Below are 22,669 nucleotides of genomic sequence, written 5' to 3' on the forward strand. Positions count from 1 at the left end.
AGAGCAGCCCATTACCCATCTCCCAAAATTGTTCAGCATGTGGGAGCTTGGATTGTGAGATAAAATCTGCAGAGGATGCTTGGGGAAAGCAAGGAAGACAGGCTTTGCAAAGGAATCTTGTCTATTACTACTTTGCTCCTGAAATTGGTGAGAATTTTGACTCTCTGAAAGAGCAGTTGACTCTGGAAAACCTCCGATGTCTTTTCTCTTACCAGTGGCAGGTAAGGACACTGCCCTTAGACAGCTTTGAGAGTGATTACTGCATTACATGATATGCTGACTGACTAAAGGGATCCCTTTTAAAGCTTCTCCGCTGGAGTAGATTTAGGCTGTGGTCCCAACTGATAAAGTGCTGTTTGTAAGGGTCTCGGAGCCAGTGACTTTTCCTGCTGTTCCAGACATTGAAGATTGATGACTTTTGTCGGCCTTGTCTGCTACAAGTGCTCTGTCAGGTGTTTTTCCCAACGTGTCCAGCTGCTGCCAGGGGCAGGAGTGAAATACCAAGTGCTTTAATTTGAGGAGAACATCTATATCCTGGCAAATTCGCAGGCCAAGATTTTTCTGCCTCTGGTAGGACAAGAAGGGGATAGGGACACCTTTACTGAGGAGGACCTATGTGTTCTTCTTAAGCAAAGCGTGTACCCTTTCACAGTTATGTCATAATTTAAGAGTGGCAGCTGCCAGCTACACAGAAGTGCTGGTAACCTTTTATCTGAGTTATGATAACTCACTGTCCTTTGCTCCTCTGTGCTTGCATCAGCTGGAGTGGGAAGGTCCTGCTGCTGTTCAGGCATGTGGCAGCTGCCTGAGAGAGCAGGGGGAAGCCCAAGCGTGCTGCATGGGTCTCAGTGCAGCACAGCCACGTAGTGCCTGGCCACCACAGAGCTGCTGGAAGTCGTAGTTTGGGAAATCTTGCTGACAAAAGACTAGGGCAGCTGTTAAATTCTGCTCTGCCTCGTTACATGTCATCTGGAAAGAGGTATCCCCAGCAGGAGAATTAACTGGCACTGGTCCCCCACAGAAATGGGACAAAGTACAAGTACTACGCCTTGTAAGATTAAAGGATGTACAGAAGAAGTCTGTGTTTAGCTTAGACTAGGTGCTTCCAGCTCCTTGTGGGCAGTACTGCACACCTCCTGCTTGATCCATAGCCATGTTTTATTTTGCATTCTGGTGCTGCAAAGTCTCCTGGGGATCGAGTTCTGAAACCTCAGCAGCAAGGGACCAGAAGGGCAGTCTGAAATTCTCAGTCCCCTTTGAGGTGCTGCTTTTTTGTGCCACCAGTGGGTAACACTGCAGAAATGCCCCAGTCTGCTCCTGGCTACAGGAGCTCCAGGCACCGAGTCTGTAAGCTGTGGCTGTTAACTGTGAGGGAGCTGATCCTCGTCTTGTTCCAGCTGCAGCCACAACTCGCAGCTGGCCGTCCTCACCAGCCTCGGTCTCGGTCTTGCTCAGCCTGCCCCAGCACGATGAATGTCACTGTAGGTTACAAATAGGACCTGTTGGTTAACAAGCCTTGTAAATGCACAGGGCATCGAGGGGATGATCAGGAAGAAGGCAAAGCTTCTCTTTCTATTACTCTTGCAGGAAAAACTTACGGAAAGTTAAATCACTCGCTAGTTTAGCTCACGGCAAACTTGAACCAAAGGGTTCCAGCTCAGCGCTTTAAATGCTGCATCCCTCAAACCTATTGAATCAGTAGGGCTTCTTTTTGCGCGTTTAAAGAGCCCAGCTGAGGTGAGATCAATGTGCTCGGCCCCCTGCAGGATGGGACTGCTCGTCACTGAACTTCGTCTTGGCAGAATTACACCTTTTGGCTGGAGAACCTGCACCTCCAGCAAACAGTAAAATGAAAATTGACAGGTAAAGGGAGGTAGCTGCAGCAGGAAATAAAGTCACCAGAGTCACTTTTGTTGTAATGAATATGTCAAATCGAGACCATTTAATTTTCTATGAAATACATGGATCCTGTTTCATTACTTATATGCCATTTCTATATTGGTTTATTTTTACATTTTTACCTCCTTCCACGAGGAACACGGATCAGAGCTGGGAATTTCTGAAAGGCAACTATTAAGATTCTCTTTTGGAAGGAAAAAAAAAAAAAAAAAGTAAGGCAGGCAGGGATGGAGACTGCAGTATTGTTCAGTTCGAGCCAATTTGCTTTTGTTAACCCTTCTGAGATTTCACAGGTTTTGTGTGAACGCTGCAGCCCTACTGTGGTCACTCAGCAATTTGCAGCTGCTGCTGAGCTGGTTTTGGCACTTTACGCTGACTGCAAGTGGAATTTGGGCCACAGAGACAGAATAGCATCAGCATGCGGCTGCTACTTACTGCCTTTTTCTGTATCCCGAATGATAGCCTGAAAAAGCTGCTCCAGATTCTTGCCATTTCTTAAACGCTCTGCTCATAAGGTTGCCTCAAGCCAGGGCAGGCTGGCCCCTGTACCCCGACCCACATTTTGCCAGGCTGACAGAGCACTTCGCCCCATGCACCCCGCCAGGATTCCCACCCACATTGCTCATCCCTCCCTGCCAGCAGCATGGCTGGGAACTGGCTGGGAGTTACGGGATGCATCATGGATTAAATCCATTCAAAACGTCTCCAGAAAATCCCTTTCCCTTTCTATCCACCCTGCTCAGTGGCTAGCAAGGTGCACGGAGCCCCTGCTGAGAGCACGTGAGCACACAGTTCCCCGTTGCTGGGAGCCCCACTTGCTCCTCCTTCGCCTTTCTTTTCTGAGGAAGGGTGAGTTTCAGGTCATAGCTCAGGGACAGATGTCAGAGCTGCAAATCCCTCAGCATTTCTTGCTGACTTGCTTACGCAGCTCTCTGCCAAGTGTGCCAGCCTCCATGACACCCCTTCTAATCCTCGCGCAGCCTGCCTGCAGATATTCGGTGCTGGCAAAACAGTCTGGGCTTGGGGAGCTTTTGCTTAGTTTAACTTATTGCCAACTACCACAAATGTCTTTTAGGCACGGGAAGGGGTGGCTCACACTGCTCTCAGACCCAGGGGAACCATCCATGATCGTGGCCTTCTCCCACACAGGTCCCCCTGGCAGCCCCTCTTCTAGCGTCAGGCTTTGGGTACGTACCCATCACGGCCTCCACCCCTGACCAGGCTGTGGAGGTGAATGTTGCAGCAAGGGCTGCGTGCACGTACTCAGCTTCCACCTGCTGCCCTGCAGGGCCGGGGACCAGGACCCCTCTGCACTGTTACCTGTTATAAACTCCACCCCTCGCCCCTGCAGGCTGGAGTTTTAGGGTTAGCATGAACACAGCCTGAATATGTGCTCATCACAAACGTCACTCTTCATCCCCGTGGACAAGAGTAGAGGTTAATGCTGTACCAATCTGACTGGGTACTTACTGCAGGTTTCACACTTTATTCTTGCAAAACACACAACGAAGAAAGAAACAACAGCTTGAATCCATCTCCTTGTCGGAGACACCAGTAGGGTTGTGAGCCCGGGTGCTGCAGGGCTTCATCTGGCTCCACGACGGGGCGCTCGGTGCTCACGTGCTGCAGCGGGGGCATTTCCCCATCTGGGGGGTAAGATGACACGCCAGCCAGATTGGGTCCCTGGGGGCTTGCTCCACAGACGTAACATGAATTCAGCCCTGACCTTTTGGCTGCACTTGCTGTTGCCTAACTCCCAGCCCCCGATTTCTCCCCACCCCATACTCCTTTCTCTTCAGGAGCATCAGTAAGTCCCAGGACACACAGTGGGAGCATGGAGAATTTTCAGCCATTGACACATTTTTTTTCCAAGGCTGAGCATAAAACTGTAATGCCAGCATCCTCCTCAGAGCTATCTGACCCCTGCCTTCCAGCGTGCTCCCCCCAGCACGCTGCTTACAGCTGGCTTCTTGGTGCCCCAGCAGTTCATCAGCTGATACCAGAGGGGCCTGGTAGCCGTGCCCAGCCGTCAGAGCGTCTGGGCTGTGCCATGAGTGGCCACCACTCGTGCAGGGTTTGGTCTCCAGAGCCACGAGGAGCGTCTCCCAAGGGCAGTGGCTCTGAGTGTCCCGTGCTTCTGTAATTCTGCTCCGAAAAAAGGCCCACCGAGCGCACACGGTCTGGGCTGAGCAGCAAGTTGCAGAATTGTGGTGTGGCCACTTTGGCGTCCCTTTGTGGCCCAGGCCTTCTCGTTCTGCAGGCTCTAGAGCCGAAAATAAAGGGCTGTCAGCTCCCAGCAGCACGGCCCCGGCAGCAGAGCAGCAGCCTGCTAGATGGCAGCGGTGCGTACGCCTTCTGCTCGGCGCTTATTGGTGTTTATTTGAGAGTTTCAAGAAAGAGTCAATTACTCATCAGATGGAGGGAGATTAATCACGGTTCCTCATTCACATGGCATATTAACACTTCTCCTTTATTGTCTCCCCAGGGCTCTGACCCCACATTTAAACTAACAGGATGAAATATCGCCAGGCTCACACTCAAGTACCTCCGCAGAGCCGCTGGTGCTGCTGTTAATGATTTGCAAATGCAGCCTCGGAACAGGCATGCCCTTTCTTTCACGCACTATCCCCTAGACAACTTGTTTAAGGGAAAAGTAAATAAAGGCACATTTACAGCAATGACAGAGCCCAGCCATTGCTTCTGACTGGGTTTCGCAGGGCAGAAGAACAGCAATCCCCTCTCCCCTCCACGTTTCAAACCCGAACAGATTCTGAAGCGCCATCCAAAAAGTGCTTAAAGCCCCGGTCCTCAGCTGTCAGTCCTCTGCCTGTGACACGAGAATCTCAAACATTTCTGAGAAAGTTAAACGTGATGGAGAGTGAGGATTTAAGCCCTGCAGAGCTGTGCTGCCTGGTGCTTGCCGAGGCCCAGCTGCCCTGTTCCTACAAGTTGCCTGAGCCTGGCCACTCCTTGCACCTCATCTGTGACTGGAGGTGAAGCATTTCAGTGCTTGAGAGCACCAAGGATCAATAGGCAAGCACAGCATAGAGCTGGGGGAGTGCGTATAAAATGCAGTGTGCAGAACCATCACCTCCAGCATTTCCAGCACACTTGGATACGTTTTACAGCTGCCCGTAACTGCAGTAACCGTTCTCTTCTTCTGCAGGGCTTCGGAGGGCAGGACCGTGGAGGTGCCGTACCGCGGGGACGTGGAGCTCACCATCCTGGACATCCTGGGGGGGCTGCGCTCCACCTGCACCTACGTGGGAGCTGCCAAACTCAAGGAACTCAGCAGGAGAACAACGTTCATCCGGGTCACCCAGCAGCACAGCCAGGTCTTCTCGTAGCCCTCGACCGGGGAACTGGAGAGAGGGGCAGGGGGAGAGGAGCAGGAAGGGCTGGTGTTTTGTTGCGCTTTCTCCTCCTCGGTGCAGTAGTGGCAAGTTCTCCTCTCTCTGCAGATGGCAATTTCGTAGCCACAATGGCTGGGATTTGGACAGGGAAGGTTGTGCTATTAACACAGTGCCATTGGTTCAAAATGCAATAGCCTCATCTTTTGTTGTGCCTATTTTATTTTATTTTTTTTAATATCATTTCTCCTCCTGTTTCTTCCCCTCTGACAAATAGCTGCTGAAAGCCCAGCTAACAAGGAATTGGCTTGTACAGATATGTCTTGCACCTGCACACGTACACACATTCCCTCTTTGAAGACTGGCGTGGCAGCCACCACTGCTTCTGACAGTGCACCCTCCAGAGACTGCAGGCTGGGAGAGAGAAAGATGGAAGGGGTTGAGTGGAGGAGCCAAAACCCAAATTGTCGTCACCTTTCCTCTGGCAAAAGGGTCAGTGTTTGTGGCAGGGCTGCCAGCCTGCACAGTGTCAGAGGTGGATGAGGCCTGACTCCTGCGAGCTGCTTACTGGGAAGATAAAATGCCAGCTCTCCACTCTGGGTTCGCAGGGCTGGTGCCCCCATTTGTACTTAAATCTCCCTCTTTCAATGGACCTGCCTCTTCAGGGAAGTTGTCATTGAATGTAGCAAACCCATGCTGTCCTCTCTGTCTCTGTCTGTGGAGATCATTCAGGAGAGGACAGCTCAGAGCTTGCCTGCTGCTTTGTGCACGCTGTTACTGAATTACCTGGGTTCCTGCTTTTACCCGTGCTCTGTGGTCAGAATTTTTCGGGACATACAACCTCAGCAACAGTAAACCCACCTAGGGGAGGTTCCTCCGCAGCCCTCCCTGCTCCCTCGTAAGTTTTCTGCCTCTTCATGTCCATTTAGCAAAGATGTAAGGCTGCTGTGCTGCACACTGTCTGCGGCCAGGTGAATGAGGTCAGAGAAGTCAAACTCACGTCTTACTTAACTTGGTGCCACTCCTTCGCAGTCCTTAGCACCGTGAAAATCACAAGGGAGCTTCCAGCAGAACAGCCTGGCGGCAAGACACCGGCAGGCTGAGATTGAGTTAAAGCACTTGCTCTAAAGGCAGTAATGAATGCTTAAGACTCTGGGTAACGCTTTAACAAAGTGCAACAGCCCGCTAATTAATTGATAAATCACAACAAAATTTCTTTGGAAACACGCATGGCATCCGCACGAGTAGCACAGCAGCTCGTTACGATGAAGGATGTAAAAGTGAACACCAGTGAATTAATAATGTTTGGCCACTTACTTTGAAGTGCTGCTAAGATCGCAGTACAGCTGGTGTTACTTCATTCAGGGGCTTGCTTTCCCCTCCTGTAGGTATCTGTGGAAAGAGGTAGGCTTCCTTTGCAAAGCAAACGAGTAAGCTGTAGGAAGGGGAATAGCAAAGAGACTCCAGAATTAGGCTCGTATGCAGGACTGCCCAAAAAGCCATGCACAAGGGTTGGTACGATCGACCTTTCTGAGGAGCAAATGGAGGCCACAAAGTGATCCCTGATGACTTTTAAGTGTGCTGTGCACATTAGAAAAGGCACCGAAGGTCTTCTAAATGGCCTCATATTTTAAATGTCTTCCATTAAACTTGCAGGGCGTCGGTCTTAATTGTGGTGTGACCCTTTCATCTGTTTTGGAGGTGAGTAAGGGCCTTAATGTGTAACCTATGCTGGCACTAAGGACCATTTGTCCTGCCCAAAATTTGTAAAGGAACCTGAACTCAGAGAGAAGCCGGCCCTGTGAGTAAAGGGTCTGGTCTCTGCTCCCTCCAGCCTGAAAGCATCACGTTAAGAAGTTGCCTCGCTTCTTTACCACAGATCCTATGGTGGCCAAATCCTACGGTGGGCCAACTCCTGCTCCCTGAGCCCAGAGTACAGGCGGTGTTACTGCCCTGCAGCTGTACAGCAGCAGGGGGTCACCTTCCCTCATGTACACGCCGTGCAGTGCAGGGGTAGAAAGGCAAACAAACACCTCTGCGAGGAGCCCGTGCCAGACCTGACCGCCGGTGTGTCTCCACACTCGTGCCTTCACACGTGGGAGGCGAGCAGTCTGCTGGTCTCACGCCCACTCTCACTATTGCTTTTCTACTTTTTTTAGCTACATTTCTAAATGAAAGAGGTACATATACATATTGTAGATATATATATATATTTGTAAGCATCTTTTCTAACAAGATCATACGCACATTGAACAGAGCAGCTTCGTGACATCCCTTTGGAACAGTTTCTTTTCCAAAGAGCAGGTGCTGGGGGCACGGGAGGTCTGCCTCTCCACAGGGGTGGCACGTGTGGAGTCTTCTCCCTGGTAAACCTCACACTTAGACAGCCCAGGTCCGCTCACACCCGCTTCCCTGTCCCTTTGCACATACCTCTGTCTGGCCCCTGGCTGATCTGGAGGGATGGGGATAGGCTGACCTTAAGAAGTGCCCTGCATTCTCCAGACGGTGAATGACATTGACACTAAGAGAGGTGACTGGTAAAGCTCGAGCTGAGGGTGTTTGCTTTTCCCAATCGCAGCTGTTACCAGCGTTTCGATAAGCAGCACGTGTTCTGCTTTGTTTTCTCTTTCTCCAGCACGAGCAGGAGAGAGAAATCAGCTGCAGAAAAGGTAAACTGATGGCACGCCTGCATCTCGCCTGTAGTTACACGTGGGATTTTAGAGACAATGCTCAACCGGGTCAGCACTCACTACTCACGCTCAAATGTGCAGCTTTCAGACAGGTTGGAAAACAGAAAAGATCAGGTGTGAGCCCTCATTTAACAGCCACTCCTGTGCCTCAGTAGTTGCCTTTGTTGTCTTTTAGCCCCAGCTGCCGTGCCCTGCTCAAGCCCGCTGCCACTCTCAGGAGAAACGGGAGCAGAGGCGCTGAGGCTGCGCTGTGCCTGGCGGGATGGACCACGCAAAGGCCAGAAACACCGGCAAACGCCATGTGCCATTTGCAGATCTACCTCACCTGCGCATTTTTTCCAGGTTTTCTGTCATTTGCTGTCCCGTGGAACATCCTGTCCCATTTGTAAGCGCTCAGGGCCAGGTGATTCTGCTCAGCCTGGTCTTCTTCAAGCCAGCCACCCCAGCCCCATCCTGTCTCCCTGCTACAGGAGCACTGTGAGTGTGACAAGGGCTGCAGGCCACACTCATGCCTGCTTCCCCCAGTAATGCTGAGCTGAGCACCCCAGGGCAGTGTTGAGGTCCAGCCCCACAGTGCTTTAACTGCAGACACCAACAACCTGTAAGTGGGGATGCCGAAAAGGGCCTTGTTACGCCACTCAGATGGGCCCAGCGGAGCACATCAATCCCTGGCTTCTTGAAACAAGATAACACCTAAAAAATCCTTTCTGCCAGCCAGTTGTGGGGGTGGAAAGGACTGGGGGTGACACAGAGACAGGGCAGCAATTCGCCAGGCCCCACCGTGTCGGTACCGGGGCTTGTGCTTTTCAGTCATGGGCGCTTGGAGAGCTGAGGGCAGGGGCCGGAGGGGCTGCACCACTCCTGGGTCAGATCAGACGCTGCCGCAGCTCCGCACCCCTGAAGACAGCATTTACCTGACACGGTGTTTACTGTTACTGACGTTTTCATACATGGCTAAGCAATTCGGAGTCCAAAACTCCATGGTGTTGCCTGTGATAACTGTAAAGCACTTCTGCATAATCAGCCAAAAAGCGCTAACGAGCCTTAGCTGCCTTCCTGCCCCGCTCCGCACCGCTGAGGTGGCGATGATCAGCGCTGCCGCCCCTCGTCTGCAGCAAACCCGTGCATGCAACGCCTCCAGCACAAGGCCTTCGGGAGCTGTACGTGGGAAGTTTTGTTACGCAATAAAAAGCTTCATTCTGATGGTCTGGAGAGGGTTTTGTGCTGTGCGTGCACGGGTGCCTTCCTGCCTTGCTGCGAATGAATGGGGATGTGCTAAAAACACGGTGCCGGGGGGCAGGAGAAATAAATTGGACGAATTACCTCCAGGGGAAAGCTCTCCCGCGTTCAGCTGTAACTCATGAAGACAAAGCACGCGTTTGCAATTGGCACTGTTATTTTATTAGTACGAGTATACTGAAACAATAAACTTGTACTGGTATACAGACAATTTCTTTAAAACAATTTTGTTCAAATTTTGAATCAAACATTGTTTTATTATAATAATGAAATAATTTCTACCTAGAAAACCTGCAAGCACCATCAAAGAAAGGGACCATAAAATTCAATAAACAGACGCGAGTGTATCCTACAAATAGACACACCACCATTAGAAAATAGAATATGAATTCTTCCATTTTTTTTTTTTAATATTTGTTTTAAAAAAGCTAGTGCAAGTACAATATTTTACACTGGAATTACAGAGAGTATGCACGCATATGGAAAAAAGTTCTCCTGTCACAATAAAAGCTCTTAACTATGTCTGTATGCACTTAAAATCTTCTCCTCTTTTCAATAAGGTGCAAAACGTTATTCCCTCCCTATTTCTCCTTTGTACTGGCCATGTCAGCTCAATTTCTCCCCAACACAAAGCTGCAATATCCCTTTTGCTGGGCCTACACTAGGAACTACACTGGAAGTGTGATTTGCATCAACCCTCATTAATAATACCAAATGAGAAAAAAAAATAAAAATAAAATTTTAAAATAATAATAATAATAAAAAAAAAAAGACCTTAAAAAATTACTGCTGAAGAATGGCTAAACCTTACCCCCGGGCAAGGCCTCTCACCGAGTGCCTTCGCGAGCCGGCCAGCCCCAAGCCCGCCGGCCGCCGGGGACGGTGACATAGCTAGTACAAAATGATTTTCAGTAGCTCACCCGAACTGAAAAAGGTTGGGAAATCCCCACCCGTAACCCACCCCTCCCACGCCCCCACCCACCCCCCTTTTAACCCTTTAACACTGCGAAAAAGGACAGTGTTCAACAAGTTAATATATTATTCAAAAAAAAAAAAAAAAAAAGAGCAAATACATACATTAGTGAGTTTCAACATTAGCTGACTGTCGTAAGAGGTTGTATCTACGCCTTAACAGGTTAGTAACTTCGCTAAGCGGCCAGCCCGACGGCCAGGCAGAAGACACCAATGTAGCCACCCCCCCGGCCCGTTTTCGTCCTCAGCTACCCGGATCCCAACCCCGTGGCTCGGAGAGGAGTCGTGCAGAGCGCGTTCGAAGGGCGAGCAGTCGGCTCCTCGGCTCTCACAGCGAGCCCCCGGGCGGGATCCGGGGCAGAGTCGGGCCGGGGGTCCGGGCCCTGGAGGTTTTGCACGTCAGCAATCCAGTAGTACAGCAACGACAGCTTCAAGGAGTGCCTAAGGCCTACCGCAAACAACACTTCCAATGCATGCCTACTGCATGGTCGAGGGAAAGGGCACAGGAGCTTTGACTGCTCGAAATAGGAACAAACCGAAAAGAAAACAGCCTTGGATGAAGCCTCCATAAAATCCTCAGTGGAAGACTTGAGTCCTTTCAGATAACAAGAAGGAAAAATAATAAAAACAAAAAACTACAGAAACCTTAGAGACTGTTATTGTATAAATACTACCTATTGGCTGAATGCACTTCATTGTAATACAGCCGGGGCCCGGGGCCGCCTGGACGAGAGCCGAGGTCACCGCCGGCCCCCAGCTGCCCAGCTCAATCTTTGGACTTAGAAAAAGACCCTCTCTCCTCACAAACTGCCTTGGGATCCTCTCTTTTGGCTTCTGGAAAACACTGGTCTCCCAAGCAAGCCAGACCGCCGCTGGAAAGCTGCCTCGTGTGCCTGCTGCTCCCCGGCAGCACTGGAGGAGGGCGCGGGGAGAGGGGGCAGTGGAAGGGGCTCCAAGGCCGCCCTGCCTTGGGCAGGGCCCTGCTGCGAGCGCTAGGCTAGGATCCCTCGCTGTGAACACTTCTTGCTCAGGATTATACTCTTTGGGTTTCGTCTGGAGCAAGAAGTGCTGGAAAAAAAAATGTGGAACAGCCTCACGGGGAGAGGAAAAAAAAAAATAATCGGGCCGAAAGGCTTGAGGCGGGAGCCGAGCGGGCCGTGCCTTGCCAGCCTCGTCCCTTGGCGCAGGCAGGAGAGATCTAAAGCCGAAACCCAGCTGCAGAGCGAGACCCTAGGTTTGCACAGTAGCCACCCTTTGAAGTGCCTGGTAGCTGCACTCAGGAATTGCTGCTCCAAGGTGTGTTTTCAGCACAGGAATAAACAGTGTGAAAGCATGACTCCATTCCCCAGAAACGGGACCCAGAAATGTAATACGAACAGAAAATTAAGCACAGTTGTTCTTTAAGAGCCTTTTAAGTAATAATTCTTCCTGGCCAAAGCCAATACAAATCAGATCATCTAGACATGACAATTTCTATATACAAAAAACATGTAACTTTCAACCTTTCTCTGCTTTTGTATTTAAAAACTTTTTTTTTTTTTTTTTTACAAACAAGGTATGAAACTCACTGTTCAAACAGAGCCATCTCTTTTTCAAACACTGAATGAATCATTCCAACATTCATTTTTCTTTTGTGCAATTTTTTTAAAACATTACCTGTACTCCTCAATGTGAGTGCTTCAAAAAAAGTTTCTATTTTTAATAAGCTTCTCAAATTAGGTTTACATCAAAAAATATTCCCACAAGATATAGTGCTACAAGAAAAGATCCTATCAGTAAAGGTAACACATCTGAAGCGAGGTCGTCTATGTAAAAGAAATTGAACTCTGGAGTAGAGGTGTGCAACTCGTTTGGAATTTCCCTATCGACACAAAACACGACACTGTCCTCGGGACAGGAAACCAAGTGGATGTGTAGGCTTGCAAAACTCACACGTATTTATTCATGTGCAAACTGACACTTCTGCCTGGCTGTGTGTGCACGTATGCAGATCTGCATCAACAAATTCTCGTTTTTCTGTTGTTTCAGGACCGTGGGGGCGGGGGGGGAGGTGGATAAACCAGAGAGAAGAAAATGACCGGCTGCACTCCAGCGACACGGTCGCCCCCCTCGCTTCTCACATCAGCACTGGCCAGAGCCCCAAGCGGGCTCTGCTGTTACCTGTGATGATGGGGAGGGCAGAAATGGAAATTACCTGTCCGAGTGCAAGCCCCATTTCGCCACGTTTTGGCGTTCATGGGATAGCAGAAGTGTTTCAACAGGCCACATCCCCCCGCGCCCCCGGGGCATCCCGCCCTGGTGAACCTGGACGAAACCCCAGGGTTTTCCAGCCACCTGAGTAAGGTCAGAATCTGGCCCTAACTGAACCAGGCTTCAGTTTCACAAAGATTTATACGCGTACTTCACAGAGAGCTCCCGAGCCGCCCGGCTGCTTTGGCCAGCCAGCTCAGGCCTTCCCCTGAGCACACGCATAAGTGTTTGCAGAGCTGGGGCCCAGGCCGCTGTGCCAAGAACCCCTCTTTGAAATAACACTGTTAGTGTTTAAAATAAAGAGGATTTGCTCTCCTTGATACAGACTTTTTCTCTCTCTTTTTTTTTTTTTTTTTTTAGCAGTTGCAAGTCTGAACAGAATTTCACCGTTTCCTTTTTAATATTGGCAACACACTTTTAAGTGAAACAAATCTCTGCACAGAGTGAATTTTCGTGATAACCAACAGCTACAGTTCACGCTGAGCCTGCTGCTTTTGTATTGCGATCTACGTGATATCTACAGAGTTAAACCATGAGATGCAGGAAATCCAAACTCGTCTGTCACATTGTACATCCCTACTCCAGAGCAGTAAAAGTGCTGCTTCTGGTCACATCAGTGTACCACACATATGCCAGCCCCATCCCTGAGTAAAAGGTGTGAAAAGTTTCTAAATGTTCCTTGATTTAGGGAAACGAGAGTAGTGATGTCACTTCCCCACGCCGAGAAAATGACGGAACGACAGGTCGAACGAAGCGACAGCGGGACGAAGGAATTGAAGGAATCAGAGGAACATCCTATCCCCCCCTCCCCACCCCCCCCACCCCGAGGTCTGGTTCGTCGGGGGAAAAAAACATCCCAACAGCAACTTACAAAATCCTAAAGTAGGTCAACAGCAACGCCAATTTGGGTTTCAACTGCAGGACTTGAGGTAAGTGACATCAAACTCAAATTCCCCGTGATGTGGCCCAGACAAACTGAAACAATGCCTAAGTTAAACACTATAAGGAACAGTCATTTTATATATATAGATATATAGATAGATTAGATAGATAGATAGACAGATAGATAGATATTTTTAGAAATCCCTATAAAGAGGTTCTCGTTTTATTTTCTTCGCCCTGACTAATTTCTTGGTGATTGTATGCATTTCGTTGTAAACTAAACAGGCCTGCTACAAAAAAAAAGGAAGAAAAAGAAAATAAAAAGGAAAGAAAACAAACAAACAAAACAAAAAAAAAAGACCGAAAGAAAACAAGAGAAAGGGGAGCCGGGCCAGGGCACGGAGCAAACACCGAGCGGCCCCACGGCCGCGCATGGCCCCGTGGGGAAGAGGGCTGACGTTGGCAAAAATCCCCCCCCTTGGAGACATAATGAACCCCAAAACTCCTCTCTTGGTGGTGGTGGTGGCCGGGGGGAACTCGGATTAGGCGCTTTTTGTCTTCCTGGATCTAAATTTTTCATTTTTTTCCACAGCGCGGAGGCCGGGGGCGTGCGTCTCCGAGACGCAAGGCCGAGGCAGGCCTTTACCTCACGCTGACAAAAAGGGCTGGTGTTTCCCAGATCAAGGAACGCCTCACCCTCAACACGTTTCTTTTTTATTTTTTGGGGGAGGGGAGTTATTAATAGGAAAAAAAAGAAAAAAAAGGAAGGAAGGAAGAAAGAAACTATTCCAAGGGAACAAAAAGGGGAAACCAGAAGAGGGTATGAGATCTAGCTAACACCGCACGGGTGAGTCTACGTTGGCACGTAAAGTATTGCACATCCTACGAAAGCCAAAGCATGGAAAGGGACGATTGTTGGGAAAGAACCAGTTATTTCAGAAATCCTCAGTCTGAAATACAAGCACAGAACTAATACATTCCTATTGCTCCAAACTTATTTTTTTATTATTATTATTTTTTATTTTTTATTTTTTTTAGTGTTAGTTGAATAGATCCAGTCAGTTTAATAGCCCCTGCTTCCTTATTAACCACGAATGTGAATGCGTATGGTTCTCTTTGAGATTTTTTTTTTTTTCCGAGCACGTGTGAATTACGGAAATAGTGGTACGAATGCGAACTAAAATCTGTAATTCTTTCTACTCCTTTACCATCAAAAGCTTAAAAACAAAACAGGAAACAAAACAAAACAATAAATTGCAAGTGCCCTGAGCAGAGTATATGGAAGATTAAGCAACTTCTCTGAGCAGAAATATTAACAAATAAGCACTAACTAAGCAGTGTGACTGTGAGAAGAAACCCACTCAGCTATTTGGTAGCCCGCTGAGAGGTTAATAAAATTCAAGGAAATTCAAGAAAAGTTTCAAGCTATTTTAAACGTATTTAAACTTTTTGGTGCACCCCAGAATATGGTATAAAAACAATTAGTTCTGGTGTGAGCTAAATTTCAAGTAACAAATAACAGAGTCAAAGCTGGGGTTTGGGGTTAACATTTCTTTTCTTAAATAAAAGCACTGTATTTTAGGGGAGAGGGAAAACGAGATTTTTAAATAAGTTTGTTCACTTTAGGTACTGTATTTCTAATCCAGGACTTTTTATTTCCTTTTCTCCCTATCAGCACAGCTTCTTCAAAACTACCTGAAGGACGCGAACTCACCAACCAAAAGTAACGACGTGAACGCTTGATCGCGCCGGGCCCGAGCTAGATCCCACTGACATCAATGAGACACATCCCTGTTGGCAGCAAGAGGCTTTTTGTAGCTCAGACCCGAAGTACGTAATACTCGCACCTCCCCGCGACTTTCCGGGATGCTGGGTGCACAGCACCTCAAAGGATCCGGCCCTACCTGGGGAAACAAAAGACTGAACGGCGTGAATCCCCCCCCCAAAAAAACTTGTTTTGTACCAGACTCTTAAATCTAGTCTTTCAAATGGAAAGCAATGCAATTAAAATAACAAATAATAATAATAATAAAATAACAATAGGTTTGTTTTAAAAACAAACAAACACCTTGCTTATGTATAGAAATGTTTCTTGTGGAAAACTCTCTCAGCAAGTCTGAAGACAAATTCTCAGAGCCGTCCCGGTAGGACCTGTGCTAGGTTCTGTGTGGCAGATACGGCAGAAAGACCGAAAATGAACTTTGAAAGGAACAATAACCCTATGAAATGGCCTAGAGCGTAGGCAGGTTAGTGAGTAATTGCTACATTTGTTTATGCTCTTTCAGACCCCCCCCAACCCACAACATTATTAGGTAAAAACTGCAGGAATACCACACAAATGATAAACTCAAGATGTGCAAATTGCAAGATTCTTTAAAGTCCATCTTTTTTTCAAAAACACTGGACAATGATTTTTTTTTTTTCTCTTTCCTTTTTCCTTTCTCTTATTCTTTTATTATCTGTCAGCTCGCATATGCCTTTAACTCTTTCTCAAGCATTAAAGTTTAAAAAGTGCCTCCTATTAAGTAGTCCTTTGTGGACAATGACTGTCACATACTAGTTCAATAATTCACATTCATCCCTTTGAAACCACATTGAAACTTTCAGCATCTTGCTCGTGAGAAAACTTTACATAGTTGCATGTAGTTACAGTGTTGAAGAGATTAATTTGTTTGCTGCTGCTGTTTTCCGAGCAGATTAAAGTGAGATACAGTACATACTGAGTGTTAGACCAGGATGCTCAGCAATAAAGTGTGAACAGCATTTTAAGTGCTTAAAGACATTCTACGTTCATCTTCAACATCGGGTTCCTGTGTCACACTGAAATTTGAAAAAAAGTGGCACGGGTCGTCCATAATCATGAACCAAAAACAGTACTAGAGTTAAAGACAAAGACCTGCAACCCAACTGCAAACGATGGATGCCTGTGATCTCAAAGGGGCAGTATGCGTCTCCCTGGTGGAAGCGAATGTCCATGGCCTTAACCCGAGGGATTTGTCTAACACTGCACGGAAACAGGGCCCGCCCAGCGAGCCGGAGGGCTCCCTGCGCACACCCACGCACACCCACGCACACCCACGTGCGCCCAGGCGTGCCCGCCGGCGCCGAGGACAGCGCCCCGTGTGTGTGTGGCCTCCCGGCACCCGACTGCACGAGCAAGCAGAGGGGAAAGTGGTGGTGTGGCAGATGCTTGGTGAGCAAAAATCAGTGCAGTCAGACCCCATGGGGGGAAATATATATATACATATACACACACACAAATATATATATATATATATATATATACACACACACATATATATATATATACTGTAGAGCCTTGAGCGAGAGTTGGCTTATTGTTGACAGCATCAGAGGCTGTCTGATCCTGTTTTTGGGTAACATCTGTGGGTTGTGTCCTCAGCATTCACCTGGGGCCAGGAAACCTCTTCAGGGTCCCTCCTCGGGACGGGCGCACGCACACACACACCACGCGTGACACACACCTCTGCTACAGTTCCCTTCTCCTCACCTACCCCCCCCAAAAAAAAAACCTAGAACGGGAACCAAAACAAGGAAAAAAAAAAACACAAAAAAAATAACGACGACAAAAAGAAAAAAAATCACAGCTGGACCCTGTCCTACACGAGGTGTTAGAAAACAGGAGCCATGACAACACATTCATTTCCACTAAGGGTGTGTGAAGCAGATACTGCCCCTTCTGTAGCTCTCAAGAAACCTAGTCACTGACAAACACTTGTGGAAAAACATATGCACCAGTCTCCTGCATAATACCAGCTGCAACTATAACAACAAGGTTATAACATAAACCTAAAATAAGATGATAACATGTAAATACTGGGTTATTTAGTCTACAGTACAGTAATCTGGATAAAAATGACAAGGGATAGCCTAATTTCCTTTCCCCAAACAACTTTTACTTTCCTACATTGGATCGACCTTCAATGCAAATCTTAACCTCCTGAGGAATAAAAGAAGGCTTGGGAAGAGTCAAAGGTGGCTCCTCTTCTGATTTCTCTAGTTTTCGTGTTTCGGGGGCTGACCACCTCCTCTTCCTCGTTGCCGGGGGCTTGCTGGGTTCTGTTTTGGTGAGCAAAGGTGCTGCAGGCAATCCTATTTTGTCCGGAAACTTCAGTTCACCATTCTCAGCTAACATCTGTGCACTTCCCTGATTAATCCCATTTTCCTGCTCCGCATACCTGTGTCTACTTCCAGCTAGACTGTCATTCTTTGAATGCTTCAGCAAGATACTAGCTGAGTCCACGGGCTGGCCCTTTTTAATAGAGCCGTTCTTCAGGTTCTTGAGCGTAAGCGATATGCAGACATCCCCCACAGAGAGTTTGGAGCATGGCAAATCAAAGAGCTGGCTGGTTCTCTCGGGGCAGCAGGATGACCAGCCTTGTCCAAATACAAAAAAAGGGTATTCTACCAAGACCTCCACGCTGACCTGCAGAGAGAGAGACAACAGAAAGAGAGAGAGGGAGGGAGGAGAGAGCGTGAGATGATGCCTTTGCCCTGGGGCACACGTGCAGCACCCAGCAGGCGCTGTGGGTGACAGCAGTGAAGCAGGAATTGCACAGGTGCCGCTCGGTTCCTGCGAAATCTGTGCCTCGAGCACCAGACTTCACGCTCGTCCTTGTCAGGCGGGTGTTAAACAGACTGAGCTCAGCACTTCTTAGCGCAAAACCGCAACAGGAATCGATCTTTACCTCCACCCAGCTGCTCGGAGAGACCTAAGAGGCCAAACAGCTTTGGCATCTGACAAACTCTGCCATACCCCTGCGGTACCTCGAGCCTGACACCCAGGCCTGAAGGCACTTGGCAGCCAGAGGATGGCTCCCCGAGGCTGGAAGGGGCTCTGGCTTCTGCTCCTTGTTATGACGCACGATTTCCTAAATGACCATGGGAACATCACCTCCCCATGCCAACCTCCGCCCGTGTCAGTGCATACTTACCAGCGTGAAATGGCTGAAGACGTCGAATTACAGGGGAAGGCCGTGGGTAGGTACAGAGCTGTGTCTGTACCAGCAGCAGGCACGAACCCACCTTCCCCGGGCAGTCCTGTGACCCAGAGCACTTCATCCCCTTCTCCCACCTACTCCTCCAGAAGCCCCTGACGGTGGGCCTGGAGGACCTGACACCACGAGCACCTCAATACCACACAGTGTCTGTCAGCAGGATCAAACCGTGGATGTGGGCTCGTGACTCACACCCTACAGGCCCGAGCCCTTCTGCCATGGCCCTGTCAGGGCAGGAAATTCTGACTAACACTTTCAAAAACCTGGCACGTGTTTTTAACATGCTGTGTGCAGCTCCGGTGAGATCTGCAACCCTAAGAGGCTGGACTCAACGACCACCACGAGGCTCCCTCTGGAAGTACCTTTCTTTCTGATAAGGATACCGATTCCTTTCCAACGTGTGTCTCACGCCAAGGCATCCTGAGGACTCCTGGTTTGCAGTGGGCAGTACGGCAGCACTTATCCTCTGCAAACAGGGCCCCTGGCAGCTCTCTTTGGACCCCACCAGCTCCACATCCACCATGAGCAGGAGGACTGGATTTGGGATGTCCCACAGCGCAGGGACAGAGGCTCCAGGACTGGTAAGCCAAAGATTCCCAACAGATTTTGACTGCTCTTTCAGCTGGTTACACCCACGCCATGTCCTAGCAGACAACTGCAGCTCCTGAGACAGCTGAGAAAACCCCAACCTTAAGACATCAATAAATATATGCTACATGGTCAGGCTAATGAGTAACACTTAATATATTCTTTTGACACTCCATCTGCCCAGCAAATTAGCCACTCCATGAGGAATTTCAAAAGCAGTAGCTTAGAGGCACAAAACACCCTCCTGCTCCCCCCAGTAAATCAATTTGTGCCATATTAAAACTTTTTTGACCAGACCTGCCTGCCAACAACCAACTACATACACAGCAATACTGGACAGGGACACGGCCCTAGGCCTGGTTTATGAACCATGGAGCACCTGGGGCAAGGAAACTGCAGAAGTCCTGCCACTTCATGCTGCTGGAGGATCACTCTTTACTCCAGCGCCAGGATTTGCAGAAATACTTGCCCCAGGTTTGTGGTCCTATTCCATACATACTCACCTCGGAAAGGGGTCTGACTAGGAGAGGCGGTGGACATGCAGCATCTTTTAGGGACTTAAATGGAAACTACTGTCTACACAGAGCTGTAGGCTTTTCCCTAGGCATGAACCATATGGTGGACATGGGTTTTTAGTGCTGTGGCTCGCCCCTTTCTCTCTTCCTTCCTGCTTACTGTAATTTTTTTTCTTTCTTTTTGTACTTTCCCAACCCCATCAAAAGCTATTTGTGCCTTTGGGAATCACACATACTCGTGCGCTTTATACTCACTGAAACAAAAGTTTCTTGTGGTGTTAACACGCTTCCACAGCACGTCATACTTTTGTTTTACGTGGCATATGAAACACTCGCCTGAACTGTCAGTCACTGAAACTATCAGTCAGATTGCTGGTGGTGATTATGAACAACCCTAATGAAATGCCATTATTGCCATGACCCAGTCACAGTGTTCATGGACACAGAATCACAGAATGGTTTGGGTGGGAAGGGACCTCAAAGACCACCCAGTTTCACTCAACTTTTATGGGTAGAGACACTTCCCACCAGACCAGGTTTCCCAAAGCCCCATCCAGCCTGGCCTTGAGCACCTCCAGGGATGGGGCAGCCACAGCTCTGGCAGCGCTGCTTTAGCTATCTGCTTCTGGATTCAGCTAAATTGGGATTTTAACATAACCACTCTCTACAATCAATAGTAGACAAAGAGCTTCCAAGTGTGAAAGTGCAGTGAGAACACCTCTGTAACATTTTCTCCTGGCCACTGCATTCAAATTAGAAAAGTTGATTTTAAAAGCTCCCTCCCCCAGTATCGTGGCATGATTGTTGTAGGGGACAAAGGAATGTGAAACTTGTTTCTGTGCCTTTCTAACTATTAAGACAATAAAGCCAGAAACCAAAACGCTGGTCCCTTTCAAGCACACCGGGCTCTACTGCAAAGTTACTGCTTTATTTCCAGGTTTGAACAATGACTAATGGAAACACCCAAAACTTCTCATTGCAGCCACTGCGTGTCTGTAACTTTCTATAGCCCTTTATCACCTTATTTCTCAGCCAAACTCAGCAGGTGAGGGAGGCAATTCAGGTTGCTCAGGAAATGCATGCTGGAGCTGGAACACCCACGACACGTGCTGGAAGAGCTGCTGCAACCAACATGAGGAGCACCAATGTGTATCTGAGCTGTATAGAGACAACAGCTCCTCATTTCCCTACCACTGCAAACAACACCTGCCCTCACAAGAGTGCATCTCCTCTGAGACATCTACGGGGTTGCAGGCAGCAGCACCTCTGGCCACGGGGACCTGGCATGTGTGGGGTGACACAGGAGTTGTCATGAAGCCTTCAGCATCCCACCAGGGCTGCATCTGGAGCAGCTTCGGTGCGCTGTCACTGCGAAAAGGGGTGCTTCAAGGTCAGTGGTCTTACAGAACCTCTCCATCTCTAATGTCTGCGGTTCTGGTTTTAAAAGAAAGGAAAGTTATAACCTGTATGCTCGTCTTTCTTTCTAAAGCTGTATTTTAGAAATTATTGGGAGCTGGAACTCAGGGACCAAAGCAAGCATTTCAGAGCACTACTTTTGCATCTCCTGTGGGTTTTGACCTTAACAGAAATGGACGTGAATTGCCAGCTTCCGCTTGTTCCTGGCAGTGAAAGAAAGGACAGGTAATAACGATATACGTGTTATTACAAGAATAATATGTTGAATTGTAAAGAGATTCAGATCCATAAGGCTTTTTTTAGGCAACTTGAATTCAGAGGAATAACCGCTGAACTTTGGGTTCTCGTCCATTTGATACTCGTTTCACTTCTTACTCATCCCCAGCAGGGATGCCCCGAAATGGAAACCTAGCTTCCCTCAGGGGCTAAGGGCAGTTGTTTCACTGGAAAGGGGTACAGCTTCAGGTGGGCTAATTGTCTCCTGGTTTTACACGCCTGGAAGAGAGACGTGACTGGAAGAGGGGGGCAGGTGGGAGGATGACCTCTTTCTGCCTTAGCACTGCGCCGGGGAGGAGCAGCTGTGGGCTTGCAGCTCCGTGGTACAACAGCAGCTGCGTGGTGCCTCCCTACGTGCGAGCTGGATACGCTCGGCTAAAAATAACCTCCTACCTTTGTCCCTCAGCTGGTGTGGAAATCAGCTAGCGCTTGCATAGAGCCTGGAAGCATGAAATCATCGGTGCTGTGGTGACCTCCCAGAGATCGCATATTCCCTCAGTGCTTGGGAGTCAGTGTGGAAGTGTAGCGGTACCCCTGAGCCACTGCCCTAAGCTCCGAGACAAAATACCATTATTTGAAGGGGCCATTTCCTAATGAGTAAAGACGGCCCCATGGCTGCTAATAGGGCTAAATGCTTCCATATGGCCACGCTGGGCCAAGGGTGAGGTCAGCGGTGACTTCAGCCACGCAGAAATGCTCTCCCTCCCTCCCTCCCTCTCTCGGAGCAGCCCCCGCCATGCAGGCACACAGCTGATCCGGGAAGAGACCCAAGGCCTGGAATCCGCAGGAAACCTCAATGAAACCCTCGCGCTGATCACATCCCTGCGTGCCTCTGCCTCGGTTCTGGAAGCATCCCCTGTGGGAAGCACAGCTGGGGAGTATTTCGGCTGCGGTGATGTCAGCCTGCTCCTGATAGGCTTCTGCATAAGGTGGCACGGGGCTGGGTGCGAGCGGTGCGCGGGTTTGTGCTTTCTGCCAGAGGATGGCACTCCACCCCTTGCGAAGGCGCTCTTCCCAGCGCACAGCACCTCAGCTGTGCTGGCAGATCCACCAACAAGACACGATAAAAACGCTACCTGCACGTCTGACATGAGCAACGGGACCTGTCGCATGTAGCCGCTGCCGGGTAGGCGCAGGTTGGGAAGGATGGGACACAGACGGCTGCGGCTGTAAGGGTTTTTTTGTGTGACTTGCTCCTCTGTGCCGTACCTGCTTGTTTTTCTTCTCCAAACTGCCAGCCTAGGTTTCTTCGCCAGATCTGGACACTTCCAGCTCCTCTCGCCCTCTCTCTCCTTCTGGTTCTCCATCACCGAGGGTGCTGCCTCGTGGCTGCAAATGCTGCAGCTCGCAGCACTCGTATTTCAAACCAAACTGAGAGCACTTGTGACAACGTTATTGTGAATAATGAATACCTCTAGGAACCACGCTGCTACCTGGTGTATCTGATCTGCTCCGGCCTCAGTAGAGAAGAATCTAAATTGCTCAGAAAATGGGCAGCAATAGGATAATGTTTTATGATCAGTACGGTCTTAACCTAGAAGTATCTTTGGAAAGTTACAGGATTTTTTCCTGCA

General features: G+C 48.8%; 2 protein-coding genes across 6 annotated transcripts in view; one reads left to right on the forward strand and one right to left on the reverse strand.

Moving 5' to 3' along the window:
- Nucleotides 1-9,706, forward strand: part of GMPR (guanosine monophosphate reductase) — a 36,190-nt gene extending 26,484 nt beyond the window's left edge. For both annotated transcript variants that reach the window (XM_084282855.1, XM_084282854.1), the window contains exon 9: nucleotides 5,066-9,706. In XM_084282855.1, the coding sequence (XP_084138981.1) occupies nucleotides 5,066-5,246 (181 nt within the window). In that variant the 3' untranslated portion in view covers nucleotides 5,247-9,706. The remainder of the gene's footprint in view (nucleotides 1-5,065) is intronic.
- A 3,468-nt stretch (nucleotides 9,707-13,174) lies between these two features.
- ATXN1 (ataxin 1) overlaps nucleotides 13,175-22,669 on the reverse strand; it is a 189,813-nt gene continuing 180,318 nt past the window's right edge. For all 4 annotated transcript variants that reach the window (XM_084282300.1, XM_084282299.1, XM_084282301.1 and 1 more), the window contains one exon: nucleotides 13,175-17,729. In XM_084282300.1, the coding sequence (XP_084138426.1) occupies nucleotides 17,199-17,729 (531 nt within the window). In that variant the 3' untranslated portion in view covers nucleotides 13,175-17,198. The remainder of the gene's footprint in view (nucleotides 17,730-22,669) is intronic.

The sequence above is a fragment of the Netta rufina genome (assembly GCF_964035555.1).
Source record: "Netta rufina genome assembly, chromosome: 2".
Classification (NCBI taxonomy): Eukaryota; Metazoa; Chordata; class Aves; order Anseriformes; family Anatidae; genus Netta; species Netta rufina.